We start from the raw sequence: 22316 nt of genomic DNA, 5'->3' as shown, positions 1-22316 counted from the left end.
AGTTAAAAAAAAAAATGCCTAACCAAATATAAGTTATCCTGTGATAATTTATTTTTTTATGATCAATTAAATATATTAAAATTATATTTTATAAAATAATTTTTTAAGAAGCTACTCTAGAAATTTGATTTTTGGGAAGAAAAATTTTTTCATACACCAACGAGTTATATATGATTTGGGGTGAGTTTAGAATTTAAAATTAAAATACGTTTGGACTTAGGTTGGTTTTGAAATTTGTCCTTGGATACTTATTACTCGATCCTTATTATAAATTATTATAAAAATATATAAATACCCAACCCATAACCCTAGCCATATAAGCTTCCGTATTCGGCCTCTCCAAGCGCCAAACCAGGGGAAATCGTAGGAAAGCAACGAAGAAAACAAAGGATAAACGGAAAAAATTCAAAGGTAAGACCTTTCTCACGAAGATTGGTCATTTTTTTCTTTTCGTGTCTTTTTCTTTTCATTTCATTCTTTTTCTCGGAGATCCGTGGGGAAGGAGAGAACTTGAGGGAGATCAGAGGTTTCTTAGGTTCCGATTGGGGTTTTTTTCTCAAGCATATGGGACTCTGTGCGAGTTGTGGCGGTGTGAGCGAGAGGACGGCGACGAGGAGGTTGAGGGCAGTGGCACCGAGGGGCCCTCGCGGCGGTCGGCGAAGGCGGCGAGGAGACGGAGGGCGTGGGGGAGGGAGACGAAAAGGCGGAGGAGGGCGAGGAAGGAGGGGGGCACTTGGAATGGGGGAGGAGGCGGGGGGGGGGGGGGGGGGGGGGAGAGGAGATTGCACGTCGACACGATAGCGGTGGGAAGATAGAGCCCGGTAATCGTAGGAAAAAAATAATGCCCTTCGGAGCTCATTATTTTTTATAGCCACATCCTATTGATTTTTATGCCATAATTCAATCCCCCAAACAGTGGCTAGGAAAGAAAATGGGATTTTATTCCATAGGATTTCCAAATCCTGTAGGATTTGGGCCTATCATATCCTTTCCACACAGACCCTAAACTGGTTGTCCCCTTTCTAACTGCACTATTTAGCACCTTATAAAACCCTTCTCTTCATACTTAGTAGAGGAAATTCCTCACATTAGAATATGGGCTTAATGTTGCTATAATGACTAAATAGTGCCCCGGCTCAAGAGCCAATTTTGTTAGACTATCATAATAAGTTGCTACCTAGCCAAGTCTTTCTTTTTTTTTTTGGGTTGGAATTATGAAACTATTGTGTTATTATGGCCATTATTAGCAGTTTGAATGACTTATAGCAATGATGTAAGAATGCTACAAACTTTTTTAGTTAGATAGTGTTATTTCATAATAATAACAAAGATACATTAGATATATCATTGTTATTGCTATGTTTTCTTTTTGGCATACCTTTCCCACCCTGCCACCTCCTGCATCTCCTCGTGATTCTTCTTCTTTTCCTTAGCATTGTAGCAGGACGGACGAGAACCCGGACAAGCGGTGATTTTTGGAGCAGAAGGTTGGAACTTCAAAACCCTAACCCTAACCCTAATTCCTTTTAGTTCTCCAATTCTCTCTTTGATTTTTTTTTTTTTTTTGTTGTTGATTCCAATTGTTAGAGGTGTAAAGGAAAGTGGTGATGGCGGTGCATGAAGATGGGAGAGCTTCTGAGAAGAGATTGGATGAAGATGGCAATGATATGCCAATCTTCAATGCTGAGAATTTTCAGAGCAACATTAAATCGATCTACTATAGGTTCAATCTCAAGCCATAACATTAATTTATAAATAGATCAATGATTTTTGGGTGAATATTGCTTCTATAGATTCAAGTTTTACATGATAATTATATGATACTTAAAAGTTGATCATGTTGTTATTACTAGTGACATCTGGGTGTAACTTTGCGGACTGCTCTTTTATATACTATGTATGTGCTTAGGAATATGTAGCACATGGTCTTAAAGGTTGGATTTTTGACACTCTCCTCTATGCATGTAGACTATTCTGTTGCTACTTTTGCCTCCTAGGTGTCCTTGGAGTTAAGAGTGACATAATTATGAGCTGCTCTTTTGGACCTCATTTTTATCTCTTTTTAGAGGTTTCATACATCTGTGAATAATGGACATTTATGGCCTTCTTTTTTGTTGTTATAATTAAGTTTATGAAGATTTAAGCGATAGTATTAGAAAACAAATATTAGGACAATTTAGAAGTGTCCTAGGACTACTTGGCTTTACGAAGTGAGGGTTAGAGAACAAAACCTAAGGATTTCAAAGATCAAATGGTTGAAGAACAAAGATTGAAGAATTGTAGAAACAGCATTGCAGAAAATGGTATACAATTCATATTATGGGGATAATTATTGAGGTTAGAGTATTGCAATAGGAATTTGGGTGATTCCATCTCATCATGGAAAGGCTTAGGCTTGAAATTTCTCTTCAAGAATAAAATGTTGATTGGCCTAAAAAGAATAGAAACAAAAGTATGAAGTAGGATTAGAAACAAAAGATTCCTTATTCCTTTGACAAGGAGATAGAAGACAGGTACAAACTCCTCGAATGCTAGGTGAAACTTAGTTGGCAATCTTTATGCAAGTTGCTATAACAATTGGCATCATTATAATAAAACAATGTAGTTAATATGCATGCAAATGTGGTCTTGGTCCATTATTTAATATGCAATTTGTTACCACTAGGCTGGTCAATGCTTTTCCAAGTGTGACGGATGCGCTGGTTACCCAAATATTTCCTAGAACATCAATTTTATGCCCAAACAGAAGCAAAAATACCTAAGACACATAAAAAAGAAAACAATTAGTCTCCTATTTGAAAATAGTCTTTGATTTACACTGATCTCAGTCCTCTCACATGCAAACAACAAATTAATAAGAACTAAACTGAGATATATTCAGGTGGCATACATCCTATCTTGAACTTTTATCAGCAGTTCAATATGTAGAGAATTGGCTGTTATCATCTCACCAACATAATAATCCTTTACATAAGGAATGAAACTAATAGCCTTCAATCAAATTCTTAATGTTTTCTGAAATTCAGTAAAAGTTTTATAGCTCTGATGTAGCCTCATAAACGATCAAAGGCTCCACTAAAGATATAGATAATAACCAACTTAATTCAAATGTGATTAAATCTCATTCAATATGCAAAGATGAGAAAATAATGGATCATAAAGAGTTAGGACTAAGGGAAAAGAAAGAGGAGAAGAGAAAGGCTTGCGGCCTACTTTCAATCCAATAAAATTTGCATTACCATCCAAGACTACATTAATAGATTCATTACCCCTATTATAACAATAGAAAAAAACCTAATACAATCCTTAATCACCAAATGAACCTTAGAAGCACCCGGTTACCGTTCACAGGTACTGTAGCATGAATATCATGAGTAGTATCTGCTACAGTAACATGACTTATTTAATTATCTTGTTAGGCTTCAGATGAAAATATATCAGCCATAGATTGAAAATAATTTTTTGGGTTTCTGTTGAGCATTTCAACCATTTTGTGCAATAATGTAGAATATGTAAGTTTATGTTTAGAATGGTGTGGGCAAGGAATCAATAATGGTTGCTAAGGAAATATTGCATCAGTAATCTTATTAGGCAGATGACAGCTTGGACATATTATTTTGTTTGTTTTTCTGTTTAAATTATTTGTATAATTTGCTAATTGTTTCTTGTAAATTTACCTTCTTGGTTTATGTGGTTAAGAGGCAATGTTGGTTTACATAAAAATATTGTTATTGTTAATTTCAAACTAATGTATCAGTTAGATGCCTTATCCAAACCATGATGGGGTTCACTATTTTGCTTTCCGGAATGGGAAGGAAACCAACAGAAAACTAACCAGTCAACTTCTGTCGCTGCAGTCGTACCTTCTTGTCTATCATTGGTGGAGTGGTTGCTGGAATTTGGGGATTTACTGGCTTGATGGGCTTCATTTTTTATTTCTTGATTATGACAACTGCTTCTTTAGGATTTGCTGCAAAGGCAAAATTTTCAATCCACAAATACTTTGATAGTTGGAACAGAATTGTACTTGATGGATTCCTGGGCGGCCTTATGGTATGATTTTAACTCATTTATATTGGTTACTTGTGGAATTTGTCTGTTTATAAAGTGCAACTGTAATTGCTTTGGTAATACATGAACTGTCTATTTTTCCTAGCCACTTGTCATGTAAAAAAATAGAGTATCTATGCCTAGACATGTGCCCCATATCTTTTTGATGCATAATGTTTAAGTCTTTGTGCTTCGTAAGTTATGAAATTTCTTCTATTTCCCTAGTAACATGGATGGTATATCAAATCCTGCACATCCTTTGATTGGTTTCCTGGGTGGAGATTCTTGAACAGTTTTCATGTGTAATATAATACAGCATTCCATTTCCTAGGAGTTTATAATACAAGGTCTTTTTTCTGTGTATCATTTAGCATGATAGGAACTCCAAACTCTGGTTTGCGTAACAGTGTTGATGTGTTGACTCCAGTGCAGCTTGGCTTTAGGTCTGCAGCTGGACAACAATGTATTAGATAGAATTCAGAAGTTAGAACTGTAACCTGGAGAACATATCGATGAAACTACCATTTATTACTTCTCTTGTTCTACAACCTCACACCTGAAACTTGATAGACAATCATTCTGTTTGATTTACTGCTATCTAATAAGTATTTATGAATAATGTTTAATTAGACTTGGATGTCTAGAGGAACTCCTTATACATTATGCCATGCCATAAAGACATCAAACGAGCACCAACAAACTTCTACTATTACTATGGATTGATGAGAGCAGAGGAAACGATCACCTTGTTTCTCCACTTGATTTATTGGTTTCTCCACTTGATATATAGGCAGCCAGTAGACAAATGCGCACACTCACCTGCATATATGGGCTCTATGATCTGACAATCTGACAACCTATTCTTCAATAACTAATTATTTGACCTCTATTCTAAATATATAATAGTTCCCTCACTCTTGTTTAGGCAACCTGTCCTAAAATTTCAAAGAAAACTTCGCAAGAATTTTAGATACTAATTACATTCTTTTGATTTGGTCATCTTCTATCCAACGCCCACCCCCACCCCACCCCCACCCCCCTTTCCTCCGCCACTCTTCTCTTCCCCTTCCCCTTCCTTTGATTTGGTCATCTTCTATCCAACGCAAGAAAAAGAAGATGAACAAAAAAAGGGGGACTTCGGCCCCCTATTTCACATGGTAGCGTGGATTCCCTTGTTGAAAAAGAAGATGAACAAAAAAAGGGGGACTTCGGCCCCCTATTTCACATGGTAGCATGGACTCTCCTGTCTATATAGGAGTAGAGGAGGAGAGGAGGAGCAAAAAAGGGGGACTTCAGCCCCTTGTTTCACTCAGTAGCATGGATGCCCTTGTCCAAAGAAGAAGATACATGAAAAAGGGGGGACTTCAGCCACTTGTTTCACATAGTTGCATGGACGGCCCTATCCAAAGAGGAGGAGAAGAGGAGGAAAAGGAAGAAGAAGAGGCCTTTCAGCCCCTTGTTTCACATGGTAGCATCTCAAAGAGGAAGATGCATAAAAAAGGGGGACTTTGGCCCCCTGTTTTACGTGGTAGCATGGACATGCCTACCCAAAGATGAGGAGGAGGAAGAGGAACAAGAAGAAGAAGAAGAAGAAGCAAGCTTGGTTGATGGCTTGATGCTGCCAACTCAAGAGAGAGAAGCGTGCCACAGGCCCACACCAAATCCCGGAGTTCCTGTTTTCCCCAGAAAGGGAGATTTCATCCCCTTGTTTCACACATTAACATAGACACCCCTATCCAAAGAAAAGGAGGGGAAGAAGAGTAGGAGGAGGAGGAGGAGAAGAAGAGGAAGAGGAAGAAGAAGCTTACTTGGTTGATGGCTTGATGCTGCACCCAAGAGAGAGAAGCAGCTTGCCACCCTAGACCCTAGAGTTCCTCTTCCCCCCTTTCCCCTTAACGAGTCAGCTTCTCAATTAATTTCTCTTTTCAATTGTGCTGCTTCGGTCGATGGTTGAGATTTATTTCTACAGATCTAATCATGAGATTGAATTTTTTATGTAAAAAGGCACATCTCTTTTTGCAACTTAGAGCTGCAATGAGGCATGTAACTTTGAGGTTTTTTTTGGTATGTCTCTATGGGGGCTTTGCCCTACTACAGGCAAGGTGCTTAGATGGGCTTCACTGTTGCCTTGCACAGAGGCACGCCTTTGACAACACCAGAACCCTAATCTGGCTTCAAAGAAAGAATTGCCGATCTATGCTTTGGGTTAAAGAAGAGGAGGTTGGAGATGGATAGTTTGTACATGAGTGGGTAGCTGTAGCTCAGAAAAGTATTTGGTGGTTGATACTCTTCAGGAAGAGAGAGGTCTTAGACTGGGAGATTTTATATAAGGTTGGATTAGGATGTTTTCCTAGAGAACATACGAGGTTATTTGTGGCATTATCTGGGATATTGGGCCATTAGTGAGTGGATTTTTGTTGGTTTTTATCGTCTTGGCATGCATGTATATAGAACTTTTTTCATCTTCCAAAAATTCCTGTTATTCATTTTCTCTGATTTATGGTAAAATGCCACTGCATGCAAACTGTTTATATGGGTTTTTGCTGACATGGCAGCATGTCATTAGATGGAAATGAAATTATTCAATGTGATCCTTCCGCCATTTCCATTTATGCACTACCATGTCAATGCATAACATGAATAAAAGAAGCAAAAATGTAATAATTATACACAACTATAGGTTTGTTCCTGAATTATAAGCTAGTTAGTTTTTCCAGAATTTTTTTTGTTCTAGAGAAAAATCATAAGTCTAAGACTTTTTTAGTTATAAAGAATGTGTCATACAAGCAAGCCATATAAGTCGCTAAGAATTTGGCTCAACATGTTAGTTCACAGTTATTCTTTGTCAAAACTGAGCCAAAGTGCTTGATTATCAAATCAGCAGTGGATTAAGAACAGCTAGAAAATAACTAGGTTTTGAAAGGAGATAAAATTGTAGCTTTCAAAGGGAGAAGTCTCATAATGATCAATTCTAATAAGTATATGAACTAGCAGTGTAATATCCTTGGATTAATCCAATAAGCAACACACCAGCCATATCTAGTTCATGCCGGCTGTATGCACCGTACTTAAACTAGCACCTAGCACTTGTTCCAATTCCACTGCTCAATACCAGTACTGATAAGCCAATGGGTACTTGGAACTGAGTCATAAGGTTTATAACACCCTTTTCCAATTTTTCATTAGCTCATATCAAACCTGCAGGAGGGGTTTTCTGCTAAGAAACAAGATCCTCTCCAGGGCATTGAACCGGAGAGGTCTGGTCTCTCAATCACAGCCATTAATGTACTGTGGAGCAGGTATGCCACATGCTGTCCCACGTACCACTGGGGGCCCTCTCAATTGTGCCTTGTGTGCAAGACATAGATGGCGGTGATTTAGAGACTGGACCTCTCCAGTTCAACCCTGAATCGATGAAGATCCAAACTCTTTGCTTTTGGGAGCTTGGTGGAGGAAGGACTTATGTAGATCAAGCCACGAACACCGATAAGTCAATGTGCAAGGGCCGCCATTGCATAGCTAGCATGGTCACAGTCCTACCCATTTTTGCTTGCTTGTTTGTACAAGATGCTTGCAAAAATTGTGTATCGAGATTAGTTGTTGGTTTGATCAGTTTGTTAAGAACACTGGATTCATGTTTTAGACATGAATCTGGGATCAAATTGAGGGATCTTGGGAGATTTAGGTGAATGATAGATAATTTTGAATGTGAAGTCAGAATACTGAGAATTACTGCTCATATTAATTAGCCACAGTAGACTCACTACAGATCACATTGATGGAAATGTAAGTGACAAAGTTCGAAAATTGTATAATGGATACTGATATAGATGGTAGGTGCCCTTCACTGTGAAGATTAGTATCCAAAGGGCTATTCTGGTTTGAATTAAATATAAAATGCCTTCAAAATGATGAGGTTATAATATGTGAAACAAAGACTTTTCTAGAGTCCTATCTGAAAAATCATTTTAATATATTTGCCATGTTTGCATCTCTACCTCACCTTTTTTTTGCTTGATACTGCTAAGTATTTTCTCTAACATTGTGTTAATTATGTGTTTGCAGTCGTTCGTGCTGTTCTGGACGTATCCTTTTATCAGAGTAGAAAGTTTATGTTCATTATTGCATCTTTTACGCATTCTTTAACTTGCTTGTTTTAATGGATTTATATTTTTTACTATCATTTATTCACGAACTTCTGCAAAATCAGGTCACCCTCAGTTGTCTCATTACCTTTCCTATGTTGCCACTAAAAATTGGTTGTGAAAAAGAAATATCAGCAACTTTAACCTTGGCAAGTGGATACCGTCACAGTATACTTCTGGGTCTTCTATTGGTTGGTTGGTCCATCCATTCCTTTATGCTATGTACTAGTATCTTCGTGTGTATAACCGTAATATACATACATACATACATACATACATACATACATACATTTATACATACATACATATATATATATATATATATATACACATATACATATGTATACACACACACACACACATATACATATATATAAATATACGTATATATTTATATATATATATATATATATATATATATATATATATATATATATATATATATATATATATATATATATATATATATATATATAAAGTATTTTCAAGGATAACCTACTAATCTTCAATATCCAAGAAATAATATTAGGAGGAGTTTTGTGAAAATGGCTTCACTGTACCCCTTGACAAATAGTTGCTTCTAGAGCAGTGCTGCGGCACCATGAAAAACCCGGAAAAAGGTTAGACAACTAATAGGTAGTACTTCTGCTGCTCCATTTCTAGCTGTTACCAGCTTGAGAAGCAATAGGAAGGTGACACAGTTTTTATCCTTTGTATGAGAGTCATGTCAGAGAGCATCTCATTTTTTTTAGTATCTAGATATAAAAGCAATTTTATATGTAAGCTCTAAGATTTTTACTTATATTTTACTCTTTGATTTAAATATTCAAAAGCTGATATTCAAAACGCTCTTTCTTACACCCAATACTGAAGACAAAATTTGAAGAACTTGTGCTTGCACCTACAATTGCCTTTCACTCAAATACTTCACCGGCTGAACTCTTTTTACGTTTATCGTCTATATTACAATTCAAAAGGCTTTGCATCCAGCACTTAGGGGTTGGGATGGGGGAATCTGATGTGTTCCATGGAGAAAACCCAGCTATCCTACCATCCATACTCTGTTTCACATAATTGTATAATGATAAGGTAGATATAGTACTTCAACTTTCAATTGCAAGATCTTTGACAATTTTCAGATTTGCTTATGACATTGTTCATATATTCTGAGCAAGGGGAACTTGTAGGAGCTTGTGGTTGTGCTCAAAGGTCATGCAGAGCGGATGATATTTATCAAATAAGCCCTCTGGCTTATTTTTTTGATGTATTACCTTTTCTTTCATGAGCAAAATCCTCATTTTCTCTGATGTATTCTTAGAGGCACAGATGTCTTCCATGCATACTTTGTTTCACGTAAGTCTATAATGACTGGATACATAATGACTAGATACAGTACTTCAACTTTTCAGTTGCAAGATTCATTTTTTAATATTTTCATTTTTGCTTTCACTTGAAGGGTGATGCAGAGTTGATGTCTTCTTGTTGAAACTCAGCATCGGTGATTGAAAACTTTTTGTCTTTTTATTGAAAGCGTAGATTATTGAAACTTAGTGTGACATGATTATTAGTTCCATAAGCAGGCAATGTACTAAATAGCTCATGAATTTGCCAAGTTTTTTTATGATAACTATTTAAGTGGTATAATTACTGATTTTAAAACACCTGAAACTAGAAATAAAAGTTGTCATTGTATCTTTGAAAATATGATTTTGCAAATTTCCCCACACTCGAATGATGGAATCAGGCATACTAATGTCTTTGCTAAAATTAGAGTACTGGGGCATCGTGCATGCATGCAATATTGTGCATTAGTTTCTCCATCGGCTCCGGACTTTGTTGCCTGCATTTCCCTGGAGCAGTCCCCATCCGCTTATGAAACTAGTCTGGTGTATGGTGGCAGATGGCAGGAAAACCTGACAAAAATTTATTTACATCAATAAGTTGTTTAGTCCAATCATGGTGGTTGTTTATACTGGAAAAAGCTTGTGCAAATCGGAATCACGTCTTCTCATCACACGCCCCAGGTGCTGTTTGAATGCATGCAAGCACGTGAACATCACATGCAAGCATGTGAACACAAATGAAAACGGATGCCTGAGGTTGACTTCAGATTGTGAGATGCTTGCTGTTTGAGATTTGATGTCTGCATTGTTGCTGTGCAGCACCCATGCATAATATTCGATGACAATGCTTGCATTCGACAAAATTTTCATGTGTGGCAAATCTGCCAGATAGGACGCAAATGCTTCCATACATGATAATGACGGGCACCAGCTAAACAAAATAATTAATTTTATGTAGATCTGATGGCATTATGTAAAATAACAGAAGATCCTATATTTCCACGTCATGTACATGGAAAACAAATTTAAAAGTGTGAAGTTAGAGGATTAATGGTGGGACTGTCGTATGGTCTCTCTGTATATATATAGCGTACATGTGAGATACAACAGTAGAAGAGTTGAGAATTTAGGAGCTTAATGTGTGGAAACCCAGTAGGCTAGGTCTCATGCAATTCAAATATTTGAAGCATGGAAGTCTGTTGGACTAGGATAACTATAAGATGATGAACTATTAGATGATAGTCAAGATGACTCTCTTAAGTTGGAGCATGAAGATCATGAACCAACTTGACAATTAGACACTGGAACTATTATTGGCCAAGGGGCTTGGTGAATAAATCCATAATTTGTTAATTGGATTGCATATGGGTCATCTTGATGAGGCGCCATTGCGTCCTCTCTCATATGAATTAGGGTCAAGCTAGATATACTTGATTCGCTCATCAAATATAGGATTGTTTGAAATATAAAGCGCTGCTGGTTATTATAAAAAAGAGTGGTCCCACGTCGTGAGATCTGCAAATTATAAAGTAGTTTAAACTATTGATTTGCACTTGTGGTGGATGCTATAACCCAACATCCTCAAGTCCGGTTAGCTAACTGGCACGGGTCAATGTTATGCGCCTGAAATTTTTAAATTTTCTTTTCCCATGCTAATTATTCTCTCGTCATTGGACTTTCTCTTAAGGGACATCCACCTTAACATGAATGTGGTCGAACTTTTTCTCTTAAAAAAACGAACAATGCACCCTTTGCCATATAAATTAGCCGCTTTATCTCATGGAACATTTTAAAACTTGCAGGTCCTCTTTCTTTTCTTTATCTTTTTTTTAATAATAAATTTGAGATCTCATATAAATCTAATATAAATATAATCAAAAGAATCGGAAAAAAAGATAATATAAAAAGGCACATGAATAACCATCGCATTGAGACCCCCCATGAGTACACTGCAAAAAAAATAGCCACTAATCGGTGGCAGTATTCATCCACAATAAACATGACTGACATCTACGGAGGCACAGTCACTCACCAATTGCCAAATATCCTGCAAGAATGAGTGCATCGCAACTATCCTCTACTTTCGCACCAATTCATCATAGTGGCTAAATCCTCTTTGATGACAAGACAATCAGCTCTCTGTGTCGGCCTTTCAAATATGGTGTTTGTCCAGATAGCTCATGGCTTAACCTTCGGAACGATAATATCTAAAAGGTGGCATCCGTTTGCCACCTCAAATTTTGAGTCGGGACCGTGAATCAAGAATATAGTTTAGAACTCTACCGTTGTACTATCATCAAAATTGACTTTAATTTTAGAAAGCTCGGAGATGAAGGCTCTCAGATGATAAATATTGGTTGAGTCGCTGCATGAGTGGACAGGAATCCAAATCAAGATTGATCCAATAGATGTCGAGTGAATGATCTCAACAGACTGAGTCATATTTTATATTAGAAACTATGCTCTTTTTTTTTTTTTTTTTTAGAAAAATAGAGCAAAGAGATCATACTAGTCTTTTATAGAAATTGTGCTTTCAAACTTGGAAACCAACGTAAATAGTATTGCTTTTTTTATCAAAAAAAAAAAAGAAAACTCGCAAACCAACTTGCCCAAGTGGACTGGTTCAATTCGGATGGATCTAGACCATTGGGTCAAGGAATAAGGATCAGCATATAACCAACTTCAGCAATGTGACCCAAACCCGACAATGGACTCAATGACCCAAACCTAAGCCTAATCCGAAACCAAATTTTACAAGGCGAACAAATTTCTTGCTGAATCAGGTTGGGTTGGTTTGAGTTAATTGGACCGGTTCAATTTAAGTAGGCCTGGTAGAAAACTTCGTTAATACAAAAAATAAAAAACTTTAGCTTGGATTGGTATATTCGTCATCTCCAGGTCTGGTTGGCTTGGGAGTCTTGATGAAAAAAAAAAAAAAATGGTTTGGATTTGATTGAATTTGGTTCCCCATGTTTTCAATCAAATGCCGGTCGTTGACATCTTCCAACCTGAGAGAGAGAGAGAGAGAGAGAGCAGTGGAGTACTTAAAAGTTAAAACCTGATGCTTGTTCCCCTGGGACTCTTGGTGGCGGGCACCTACCACTCGGGGCTCCTCCTCACCGTACTCCGGCATCCAACGCACACCGTTATCGGCCTAAACGCCCTCGCCAGGCAGCGCTGCGTCAGAACCATGATTGATGTGAGCTCCTTCCTCCCATCTTTTCTCCTTGTCTCTGTATTTCTCTTAGTTCACTAATTTTCTGGGAGTTTCACAGCCCAATGCCAGGAGTTTTAAGTCTGACAAATATATTTTTTATACATTCTAATCAAAGAATACGCTAAGAATTAACTAAGTCACAAACTCAGATGTAATTTGACCACTTTTGCTTCAATTTGATTGAAAGAAAAAGAGGGGGATTGTATGAGCTGTTACAATGTGCAGTTGATTAGATTCCTCTGCTAACTTTAGCTAAAAGCATCAAAAGATGCAAACCAGCCATGTGTTCCAAGCTGCTGAAAAGACTAGCAATTGAAAGGTTCGCCTACTTTGTTCCCGAGTTAGAGGGGGAGGGGGGAATCTTCTTCGTTGTAGAGGAGAATCTTCTTCATTGGGACAAAGTGGTAAAGTGATTGATGCGACCTAAATGAATGACCAAGTTTGGGCACATCATGGCAGGTTTTTTTCTCTACAGTTCATGGAGTTAGGCATGCACTTGAGCATGAGAAGAAAAATTGATGACAATTTCATCAATTGCTAATGCAGCAAATTATCGAAAAATTTAGAATATCCATTCAACTTGCCGGTGGCTGATTATTAAGGGTGCATTTGATTACATTTTTTGATTTTTAATTTTTAAAAAATATTTTTATTTTTTTAAATTTTTATTATTGAGTAAAAATAAAAAATAAAAAATATGTTTGATAACTACGTTGCTATAAAGCAAAAAGCAACGTTTGGGAACGACAGGTAAATAGTTGATGAGAGAGAAAGATTCAGGAAGAGAAGGAGAAAGCGGTAGAGAGGTGACGAGCTTGACGAGGGAGAAGAATTCGGATTCTGTACTTTTTAGTTTTGCATTTTAGATTTGTGGAAGCAAAAAAAAAATCAGAAAAGTAAGTTTTGGAAAGCAAAAAATTTTTATTTTATATATAAAATAATTATTTTAATTTTTTTGATTTTTGCTTTTCATGGTGTTACCAAACATTGCTTTTTGATTTTTACTTTTTAAAAATCAAAAGGTAAAAATAATATTTTTTTAATGACTAACCAAACGCATCCTAAGTGAATCAGAATGATGGATGCTCGATTTGATAGATTGAAACTTCTTTCAATTTTGGTGACACTTATCAACAATATTGGGTGGTCCACCCAGTCCTACAAGGACGAATATGTCACTATGTTTAACCCTATAGCATAAGATTGTAGGGTAGTGAGGGATTTCATTATTGTCATTCATTAACTTTTATTTTACTAAGCATTCACCATCTTCAAGAAGGTGTGATGGACAATATTAAAAAAGACATCTATGATTGAGGCATCTATAACTTCTTTTGACCGAGGAGATTTTCTACTGAGACTGGATGACGAAGTTCGTACAAATTTATTGTAAGATTAACTGTTAATTAGTATGAAATCTAAAATAATAATAAATATTTATATATAAAAAAATAAAATATAATGATTTATGTGGTTAGATTTTTGATCTACACCGATGGACGAATATGATATGATATCTTACTATATCAAAAAATAAAATATAAAAAATATGCAACGGCTTAAATAGTAAAAAAATGTGCATTACATATTTCATAAAAAATTCATTCGGATCATTTTCTCGAAATAGTTAGATTGGATGATAAATTGAATTATATCAAAATTTAAACCATATTTAATATGATCTTTTTCAAATCTTGAAGGCTGAGATATATAGTATTCGTTGTTATCGATATGTTTGGTTGCATGCATCATTGGGTTCCTGTGTTTTTCTCCGGTTAAAGTACCTATTTTGGATGTACTAAAAACAGAAGGAGAGTAGGGTCTTCACACCGGTTATCACAGAACCAACACAATTATGATCTCATCGCCTAGTCAATTCATTTGGTGAGATTTAATTCAATGAAGCTGATAGGGTTGGAATACGTCAAGGTGCCATCATTTAAAAATTGCCGGCCGATGGTTCAAAAAAGGTAGAGGATCAAAGAAAAAAATTGGCAGCCTTTAAGCACTGACGACAAGGCGACTGGGACTGGGAGGATGGGAAGTACTCAGATTTTTGAGTTGATACTTGAAGGTTGCCGGTATCTAACTAAGAATTAGACAATCCAACAAAGTCAGAATACAGTTGAGCTCCTTGGTACTTCTTTTTCATCCACGGGTTAGTATTGCACTGTCAAACGTCACCATCACCTTTCGCTGCACCGAATTTTGACCACCTCCAATGGTGCCAGAACCGCATACTGCTTATCAACATTATCTTCGACTTGATGTATTATTTATTATACTAAAAAAATTTGACCATTAAAAAAATTTGACCATTATTTTAATTTAAAATATTATTTTTATTAAATAAACAGTAAAAACTTATGCAGCATTTATGTTATACATTGATTGCTATAATATAATATTGATATAAATAATAACTATTAATTATTTTATTATTATTATTATATTTATATAATAATTTAAAATTTTATATTTAAAAAAATATTTAGAAGATATTATTTAAATTTTTTGATTTTATAAAAAAAATTTAAGATCTATATATAATTAATATATACTTAATAAATTTTTACATATTTTTTTTATTTTAATTATGATAATTTTATCAAAATAAAGATTGACACCTTTTTATATCCGGCCATAAATGTCACGATCATGATCGGTTTGTAGTCAATAGATAGGTATTCAACTGTTTAATAGTCAACATGGGTCATAAATCATATTTGTTTTGATGTTATTTATAAAAATTTGGGATCTCAATAAAAATATCAATTAAAAAATATTATTTAATTTTTTTGATTTATATAGATATTAAAAATCTATCTATTAGATATATAGTTGATGTGAAATAAAAAAATACATGCATGTGTAATGAATCGGGAAAAGGCCATGGTTTCTTTCCTTTTCTTTTCTGTTTTTGGGGAATGGGGGTTGCGGTGTTGGACAAACAATGGGCCCAATGAAACGGCAACAAATAATTGTAGTCACTGTAACGGATGTAGACATGCAAATTATCTGGAGTACAAGCCAAAGTTCTACAGTGTTTTTTTGGACAACGAAGTTCTACAGTGGTCAAGAGGAGTGCAAGGCTTGCACCATGAAAAATTTAAAATAGTCTCCCCCTGGTCCAGCCATTTGCATCCTTAAAGCAGCACTTTCTCTCATGCAATGAACAAGCCTTCTCCCATGTTCCCTTCCGTCATGACCAGGACCCACCGGAGAGCGGTGTTGTAGCAGTGCAAACAGTGCGCAATAATATCATGGCATCCACAGTGCTGGCCACCACCGTAATCACCCTCATCCGTGTCTTTGTCGGCACCACCGCCGCCGCCAACTCCGCGGCCTCCGCCTTGTTGGTCTACGGAGTAAGACGGCCCTCGACGCGTCGGTGATGTTCGTCGCCATCTCCCTCTGCTTCATATCCTCGCCGTCCGCTACCACGCTCACGTCAGCTTCCTCCTCGCCGTGCCCGCCGCCACCACCGCATGGAGGGACGGTGGCGTCTGCGCCGCCTACGTGGAGAGGGCGTTCTATGCGTCGTTCACTCTGTTCACCTGGATCTCTGTGGTAGTGATGCGTTTATGATCGTAATGTGGGTAGAGATGTAAGAACTCATGAGGATTTTTGCTTTTAATTAGTAGTAGAATAGACATGCACGAGATGTAACTTTTTCCTTAGTATGAAGCGCATATTCTAGCTATGCCTCGTCTCATTTGCCATAAGGTTTTCTTATATTATGTAATTAGGTGGAAGGTTTGGAACTTACACCTAGTCCTTTTGGATCCAATTCTATTGCAACAGCTGCTTTGGATGAGATTCACAAAGTGGATGCGAACTAGTATAGTTGGTAAAGTTATTGGATTGCGAAAACCCTGGATCAAATTAATCTTGCCCCTCTTCGATGACTACGTGCGAAATTAATAATTCTTTTTTTTATAAAAAAGACCAGTAATAATAATAAAATTATCAAATAGTGCATTGCTTGTGCATCATGTTGCTTTTCCATGAATAATATCACACTTCGTCGAATTGGATTGGTAACAAAGCCTATAGCCTATATGAGCTTGATTTATGTTTAGTCCTTGTCATTGATCATTCTATATGCGCGCGCATACACTTGACTAGACTTTACTCCATTACCCTAGTGCCTGCACAAACTTATCTAGCATGTCCAGTTTATAATCGAACCTCATCCATCAAAGAGGCTAGCATTTGGAGATGTCAAGAAATTAGGATACCATGAATCACCTTGTCAATTTGATGAGATGTCTGTTGCTCTAGTAATGCTATCCTTGTGCAAGATTAATTGACTCATATGACCCTCCCAATCACTAACCAACTTGCAAAATTATAACTTAGAACATGGAAGCTGCAGCCATGGAAAACTACCAAAAAGATCAAGGCATCACGAAGCACATCATCATGTTTAAGGGAGTAGGTCATGGTGCCGGGAGAATTGTCACGAAATTTTGTCAGTGGTTTGCATAAAATAATCATATTTGGAACTCAAAATAAGAATGGAAACTAGCCATTATGGGTCTTCAAGCATGAGATGAACCATACTTAGGTGGTAAGCTAATAGCATATATACTTGATTCATACCAGCTTCAACCACAACATATGCTAGTATGATTATCATTTTTGACGCATTTTAAATTTGAATTTGAATTTCAAACATTATCCACCAATAGCAGGTTTGATTTATGCACTCACAAGATATGCCCATACGGTTATCATTTTCAATGCATTTTAAACTTGAATTTTAAATATTAGTAATTGATATTTGTATTGATTCATGCAAGGATGAGATATGCCAACATAATTGCTATTTTTGATGTAATTTAAATATAAAATGCACTGAAAATAGTAATAATGTTGGTATATCTCGAGATTGCATGAATTTAAGATGTATTAGAACTTGCAATCATATTGGCAAATCTTGTGGTTAAGGCTGGTATGAATCAAGTTTGCTATCATAAGACTAAACTACTTTTAATACCATGGAATTTTCCTTGAAAATGCTGGGACATGTCTTTGTATATGGGTGTGACCGTGTGGGATTGTAGCTCTCATAGTTTATACCTTGGAGTCTTAGCTATATTTATTTCGAAAAGAAGATTCAATGCTACCGGATTGCTCATAGAAATATGTGAAAAAATGTTGAAATCCAAGTGGTATGGCCGAATTAAATTGATGTTAACATGATGAAGAATATTTAATCAATTTTTATTCTCATAGCTAGAGTTAAGTGTTGCAACAAGGTTGAAAAAAAATTCCTTTAAAGAACAGTTACTTATTTTGCCAAAAAAAAAAAAAATAAAGAACAGTTCCTTCAAATATGATCACATTAACTTTGAATTATCATACCATTAGTTTTTAGTCAAACTTTAGACTAACATATTGAGTGCCAACTCAAAATCTTTCAAGAAAAATGACTGGACTGATCTTTCCTTATTATTTTCATGCTTTAGTCTCAAGGACAATTTCACATATCTTACGGTGATTTATCCCAGAATCTTTCATTACATGCTTAAAATTCTCACAATTGCGAGCTCATATTAAAATTATGAAGGGAGCATAAGATGCACAGTTGTTCTAGGAATTCCTTGTTTATCCTAATTCTTTCCTGTTGGCAGTAAGCCTTACTCCAGATGAGTGTTTCCCAGAAGTTTAATGGCAACCATACATGCAACCACCTTAGGGAAACCATCCCATATTTGCTTTATAGCATGACATGAAGGGTTGTAACCAGAACAAATGTGTTCTTCCTTGATCAACTTCAAGTGTATATGATATAAATTATGAAGACTCAATTATTGCGCAAGCCAAGGCAAATATCAAACCATTAGTGCATAGAACAGTAAAGTTTGAACCAAAGGGCCATGTTTGAAATTCAAAAAAGCTAAAGTCTGTCACAAATTTAGTTTGGTTTTGGTTATTTATATGACAACCCCAATGATACGTATCCACTTGAATAATATTTAGTGGAATTATCTGTGAATTGAAGCATCAGGTCACTCGTTGTACATCATCCAGCAATGACAGTGCCGAAACATCCTCAAGAGCTTTCCATTTATCAATTTCCTTCAATTATTTCATCTGCATGCCGATTCTAATTAGGTCTCCAAACCATTTGTATATTCTCATGCTATTAAAAGGTGATGCACAAACGACATGGCTGGACTAAAAGAACTGCCTAAAGCCATAATATAATGAAGCTGCATCAAAATCAAACTAAAACAGCTTAATGAAGTCAAAACTGAAACTGAGAAGTATTTCTTCTTTTTTTTTTTTTAATTAAGCAAAATTGCAACGGAGAATTTCCTTCTATACATAGATATAATGACTTGTGTGGGTATAAAATCTCTTGATAGTTTGAGTCTCAACTTGTATGAATGAATGAGGATACACCTTAACTATACCCTACAATATCTTTACCACTATCGGTCTGCTTGTCTCTCTGTTCGTTTATCCTATCTAGGCCTCTACTTACTTGATTTAAGTGGGCCAGCAATTAGCTTGTCCACTTCTTCACTTGCACATGCAGAAGCATACAATATCTCATCTGTTTCAAGTTTGCATCGCACCATACTAATTTACTGTCTCTCTCTCTCTTTTGGGCTAAAATATTGAAACATTTGTTTTACGGAATGAGATATCAATATTATTCAGCTCCCAACCAATTCATTCAATAAGAAAGATAAAAGAAATATATAAACAAATAGAAGAACAAGTGCTATATATCCTCAGCTCAAAACCGCTGCTTTTTACATATATCCACAGGAATCTTTGTTGAGACCACCATTCTTGGTGTCTAGTAACTGAATAATTATCATCTTTGCCGGTGGTGGCTCGCCCACTTACAAGGGTCACCACATCGCTTTGCCCTTGCCTCGTTTCCTCACGCTAGAGTGCTCAGCCGAAATTCCCTTCTAATTGCAAAGGCAGATTCTTCCCAACTCTTATCCTTTCCTTTTGTTCAAGAAGATCGGAACATATGTTTACTTTGTTAGCATATACCCCATATTCTTGCTACTGAACATCTCATGATATCTATGGGAATAGAATGTAGGTCTACTTTGTCAAGCTATAGCTAGATGTTGATCTAGAAGAGCCAGTGAATTAGAGAGGGAAAGAGAGGGGGTGTGGGGGGGTGGGGTTGGGAGAGGATAGGGATATTGTTTTGCATCTTCAAACACATGTAAACCATGTTAATACAACTAAGCTGCTAGCAAGGAAAGCATCTTCATGCACATGTAAACCATACTAATACAACTAAGCTTCGAACAAGGAAAGTTAAGATAGATGCCAATCCCATGTTGATTTAGGCAATCGAACTTATGTAGGTTGGTATCAATATTAGATTTTCTTGACTATGTTTAACCATATACCGCAACTGTTTAAACAAAGAATCTACAAAAATTGAGGTAAACAAGAAAAATTGAAGATGATCTATAAACCAAAAAACAACTCAACAATTCATAAAATAAGAAGGGAAGAAAGGTCCTACTTACAGGTCAATAGTTAATTTCATTTAGTTGTTTCAAGTCCTAGCATGCGCAATTGAACCAGAGGCTACAAGAAAGCATCTGTAACCACTGTAGGAGATGTTGTTCTTTGACTCATCATCAGGATGCCTTCAGTTATGGATGCCAACATCCCCTGGATAAACCATGACTGATTTCATATCTGAAATATGTGGTGAATTAATTGGAACTATTATCTGAGAGATAGTGATCACACCTAATTGATGTTCAGGTTCAGAAAGAAGGATAAATTTGACTACCTACCAAAGCAAAATCATTAGAGCACAAGTGCTCTACTAAAACTTCATGAATTATGCTATGTGGTTGCTAAGGCCTCTTCCCCCTTTTTTGGAGTCAGAAATTAGCATCTATGTCCTGCTCAATATTGATTTAAGTTCTAGATTAAAGGATTATTTGTGTTGCATGTGTGGTGCACGTGAACATGGAGGTCTAGGAGTGGAACTTGGGGATGGAGTCGCACCTCTAGAATTTCCGTTGTAGTAGTAGATTGGAAATTAATATCGGGTCTGGAAATATGTTGCTGGCGAGGGGTTAGCCTCAGTAACTTGAGATTGTCGTTGTATCAGAAACTTGCACGATAGCTAAAGCTGAACATGATACCTGAAATTAAGATATATATGTAAGAGTTACAGATGCTTTGCCAAACATTAACCATGGTAATTCAAAAGAACAATCCTCGAGTCATATAAGAACTGCAAGAAAACAATCTTTTGGAGGCAAAAGGTTTAAGAACGACCCAGTTACAAGCGGTTGACATGGAAAACCAAATAGGAGCCAAAACAAAGCAAATCTCTGAAACTACTGCTCCAGCATTCCATCAAAGTCTTTCTCGAGGTAGTCTGGAAAAAAAAAAAAAAAAACAGATTAGCATGGTGAAATCATTAGAGAACTTTCATAAAAAAAGAAAGGGGATCATTCGAGAACTAATTAAGGTGGATTCAGCAAGAGGCTGAAGGTGATGACAGAAGCATAGAGAGCACAAAGGAGTGAGATGCAATGGGTCTTGCATGTCATCATCTGTGCTCTCTATCTTCTGTCAACAGCATCACCACATGCCTCCTTTGCCTCTTGCTAACAACAAGCTAGCATATATAATCTAGAGAAACAGATCAACAAAGGGAATTAGCTAGACTAGGAAATATGTATATAAAAAGAGTCTTAATGCTTGTGTAAGAACCGAAATGACTCTTGCACACCCTCCTATTTATAGAAGGGAGTGGACATAAAATGGTGACCGGCGTGCAAACGGCGTACATTTCCTTCGTTTGCGTTGATTCCACCATGATTAGGTAATGGTGCACCGCCTTGCAAAAGCTTGATGTGGATCGGACAGCTAAAGGAAGACAGTATCGTGGGCCCACATGGTGACAACGGGTTAGGAGGATTGGGTAAGGGATATGGACGTTCATGCAATTAGCCCACAAGCATGTCCCCACCCCCCCCTCCCCACCCTAAAAAATAAAAAAGGCTACAAGCATGGAGAGGAACTGTTGAGTATAATCTTGAGTTTCTATGTTCTAGGAAAGCAAAAATAGGATCTTTTTTCCGGAGCGAGTGAGTGAAGCGAGTGGAAGAAATCTTGTATTAGTTCTGTAATGACTAGTTATCTACGGTGAAACTTTTGCATCATCTTTATTCATGAACGAAGGTCAATTGTTTTTTTCCTTTTTTTTTAAATCTTTCATTATTCTTTCTGCCTGTCACGATAGGAATAGGAGGAGATTAAAGAGAGACAAAAGAGGGAGACAACACAGGGCTGAATTAAAAGCTTTCCCACCTGCACCTTATCCTCCAATCCTAACTCCCACTGTTTCATCCGTCCGTTCCAGAAGAATAATGGGGCGTGGCCCCAGCTGATCCTCGAGTCCAGACCCCAAGCCTACTTGCCACAGGTGCAAGTGCATCTTTTACAGCCGTTGGATGAACGATGGACCCTTTCATTTATCCTATATCTTATTCCACCTGACTCATGGAACCAGTACCCCAAAGCTCTAGTATTAAGTCTCATGAA

The 22316-nt window shown here is 36.7% G+C and overlaps 1 protein-coding gene, 1 long non-coding RNA gene and 1 pseudogene across 5 annotated transcripts; 2 read left to right on the top strand and 1 right to left on the bottom strand.

Annotated features, from left to right (window-relative positions):
• Nucleotides 1–276: 276 nt before the first annotated feature.
• On the top strand, nucleotides 277–9610 carry LOC140858494 (uncharacterized). 2 transcript variants are annotated; one of them, XM_073259272.1, is made up of 6 exons: nucleotides 277–411; nucleotides 1434–1487; nucleotides 1588–1723; nucleotides 3858–4053; nucleotides 8116–8135; nucleotides 9069–9309. In XM_073259272.1, exons 3-6 carry the CDS (start codon nucleotides 1608–1610, stop codon nucleotides 9190–9192), a joined length of 456 nt encoding a protein of 151 aa, XP_073115373.1. In that variant the 5' UTR covers nucleotides 277–411; nucleotides 1434–1487; nucleotides 1588–1607; the 3' UTR covers nucleotides 9193–9309. The 2 variants fall into 2 exon arrangements, with proteins under 2 accessions (XP_073115373.1, XP_073115374.1); XM_073259273.1 differs by lacking the exon at nucleotides 9069–9309 and adding an exon at nucleotides 9335–9610 and having other exon boundaries at nucleotides 281–411.
• A 2989-nt stretch (nucleotides 9611–12599) lies between these two features.
• On the top strand, nucleotides 12600–16597 carry LOC105047134 (uncharacterized; annotated as a pseudogene).
• Nucleotides 16598–18630: 2033 nt separating this feature from the next.
• On the bottom strand, nucleotides 18631–21506 carry LOC140858493 (uncharacterized). 3 transcript variants are annotated; one of them, XR_012142060.1, is made up of 5 exons: nucleotides 21483–21506; nucleotides 21042–21144; nucleotides 20766–20905; nucleotides 20273–20420; nucleotides 19481–19730 (listed from the first exon to the last, which is right to left on the bottom strand). It is a non-coding gene; the product is annotated as an uncharacterized lncRNA (long non-coding RNA). The 3 variants fall into 3 exon arrangements; XR_012142061.1 differs by lacking the exons at nucleotides 19481–19730; nucleotides 21483–21506 and adding an exon at nucleotides 18631–18857 and having other exon boundaries at nucleotides 21042–21473; XR_012142059.1 differs by lacking the exon at nucleotides 21483–21506 and having other exon boundaries at nucleotides 21042–21473.
• Between the last annotated feature and the right edge of the window lie 810 nt (nucleotides 21507–22316).

Source organism: Elaeis guineensis, chromosome 6 (assembly GCF_000442705.2).
Source record: "Elaeis guineensis isolate ETL-2024a chromosome 6, EG11, whole genome shotgun sequence".
NCBI lineage: Eukaryota > Viridiplantae > Streptophyta > Magnoliopsida > Arecales > Arecaceae > Elaeis > Elaeis guineensis.
Note: the sequence above shows the minus strand (reverse complement) of the source record. Positions and strands in the feature narration are given on the sequence as shown.

What these genes read in the sequence shown, in the direction of transcription:
- LOC140858494 (XM_073259272.1), top strand. Translation starts at nt 1,608, where the DNA reads ATGGCGGTGCATGAAGATGGGAGAGCTTCTGAGAAGAGATTGGATGAA. An exon ending in ATTAAATCGATCTACTATAG is followed by an intron (nt 1,724 to 3,857) that starts GTTCAATCTCAA and finishes CTGTCGCTGCAG; the next exon opens with TCGTACCTTCTTGTCTATCA. An exon ending in GATTCCTGGGCGGCCTTATG is followed by an intron (nt 4,054 to 8,115) that starts GTATGATTTTAA and finishes ATGTGTTTGCAG; the next exon opens with TCGTTCGTGCTGTTCTGGAC.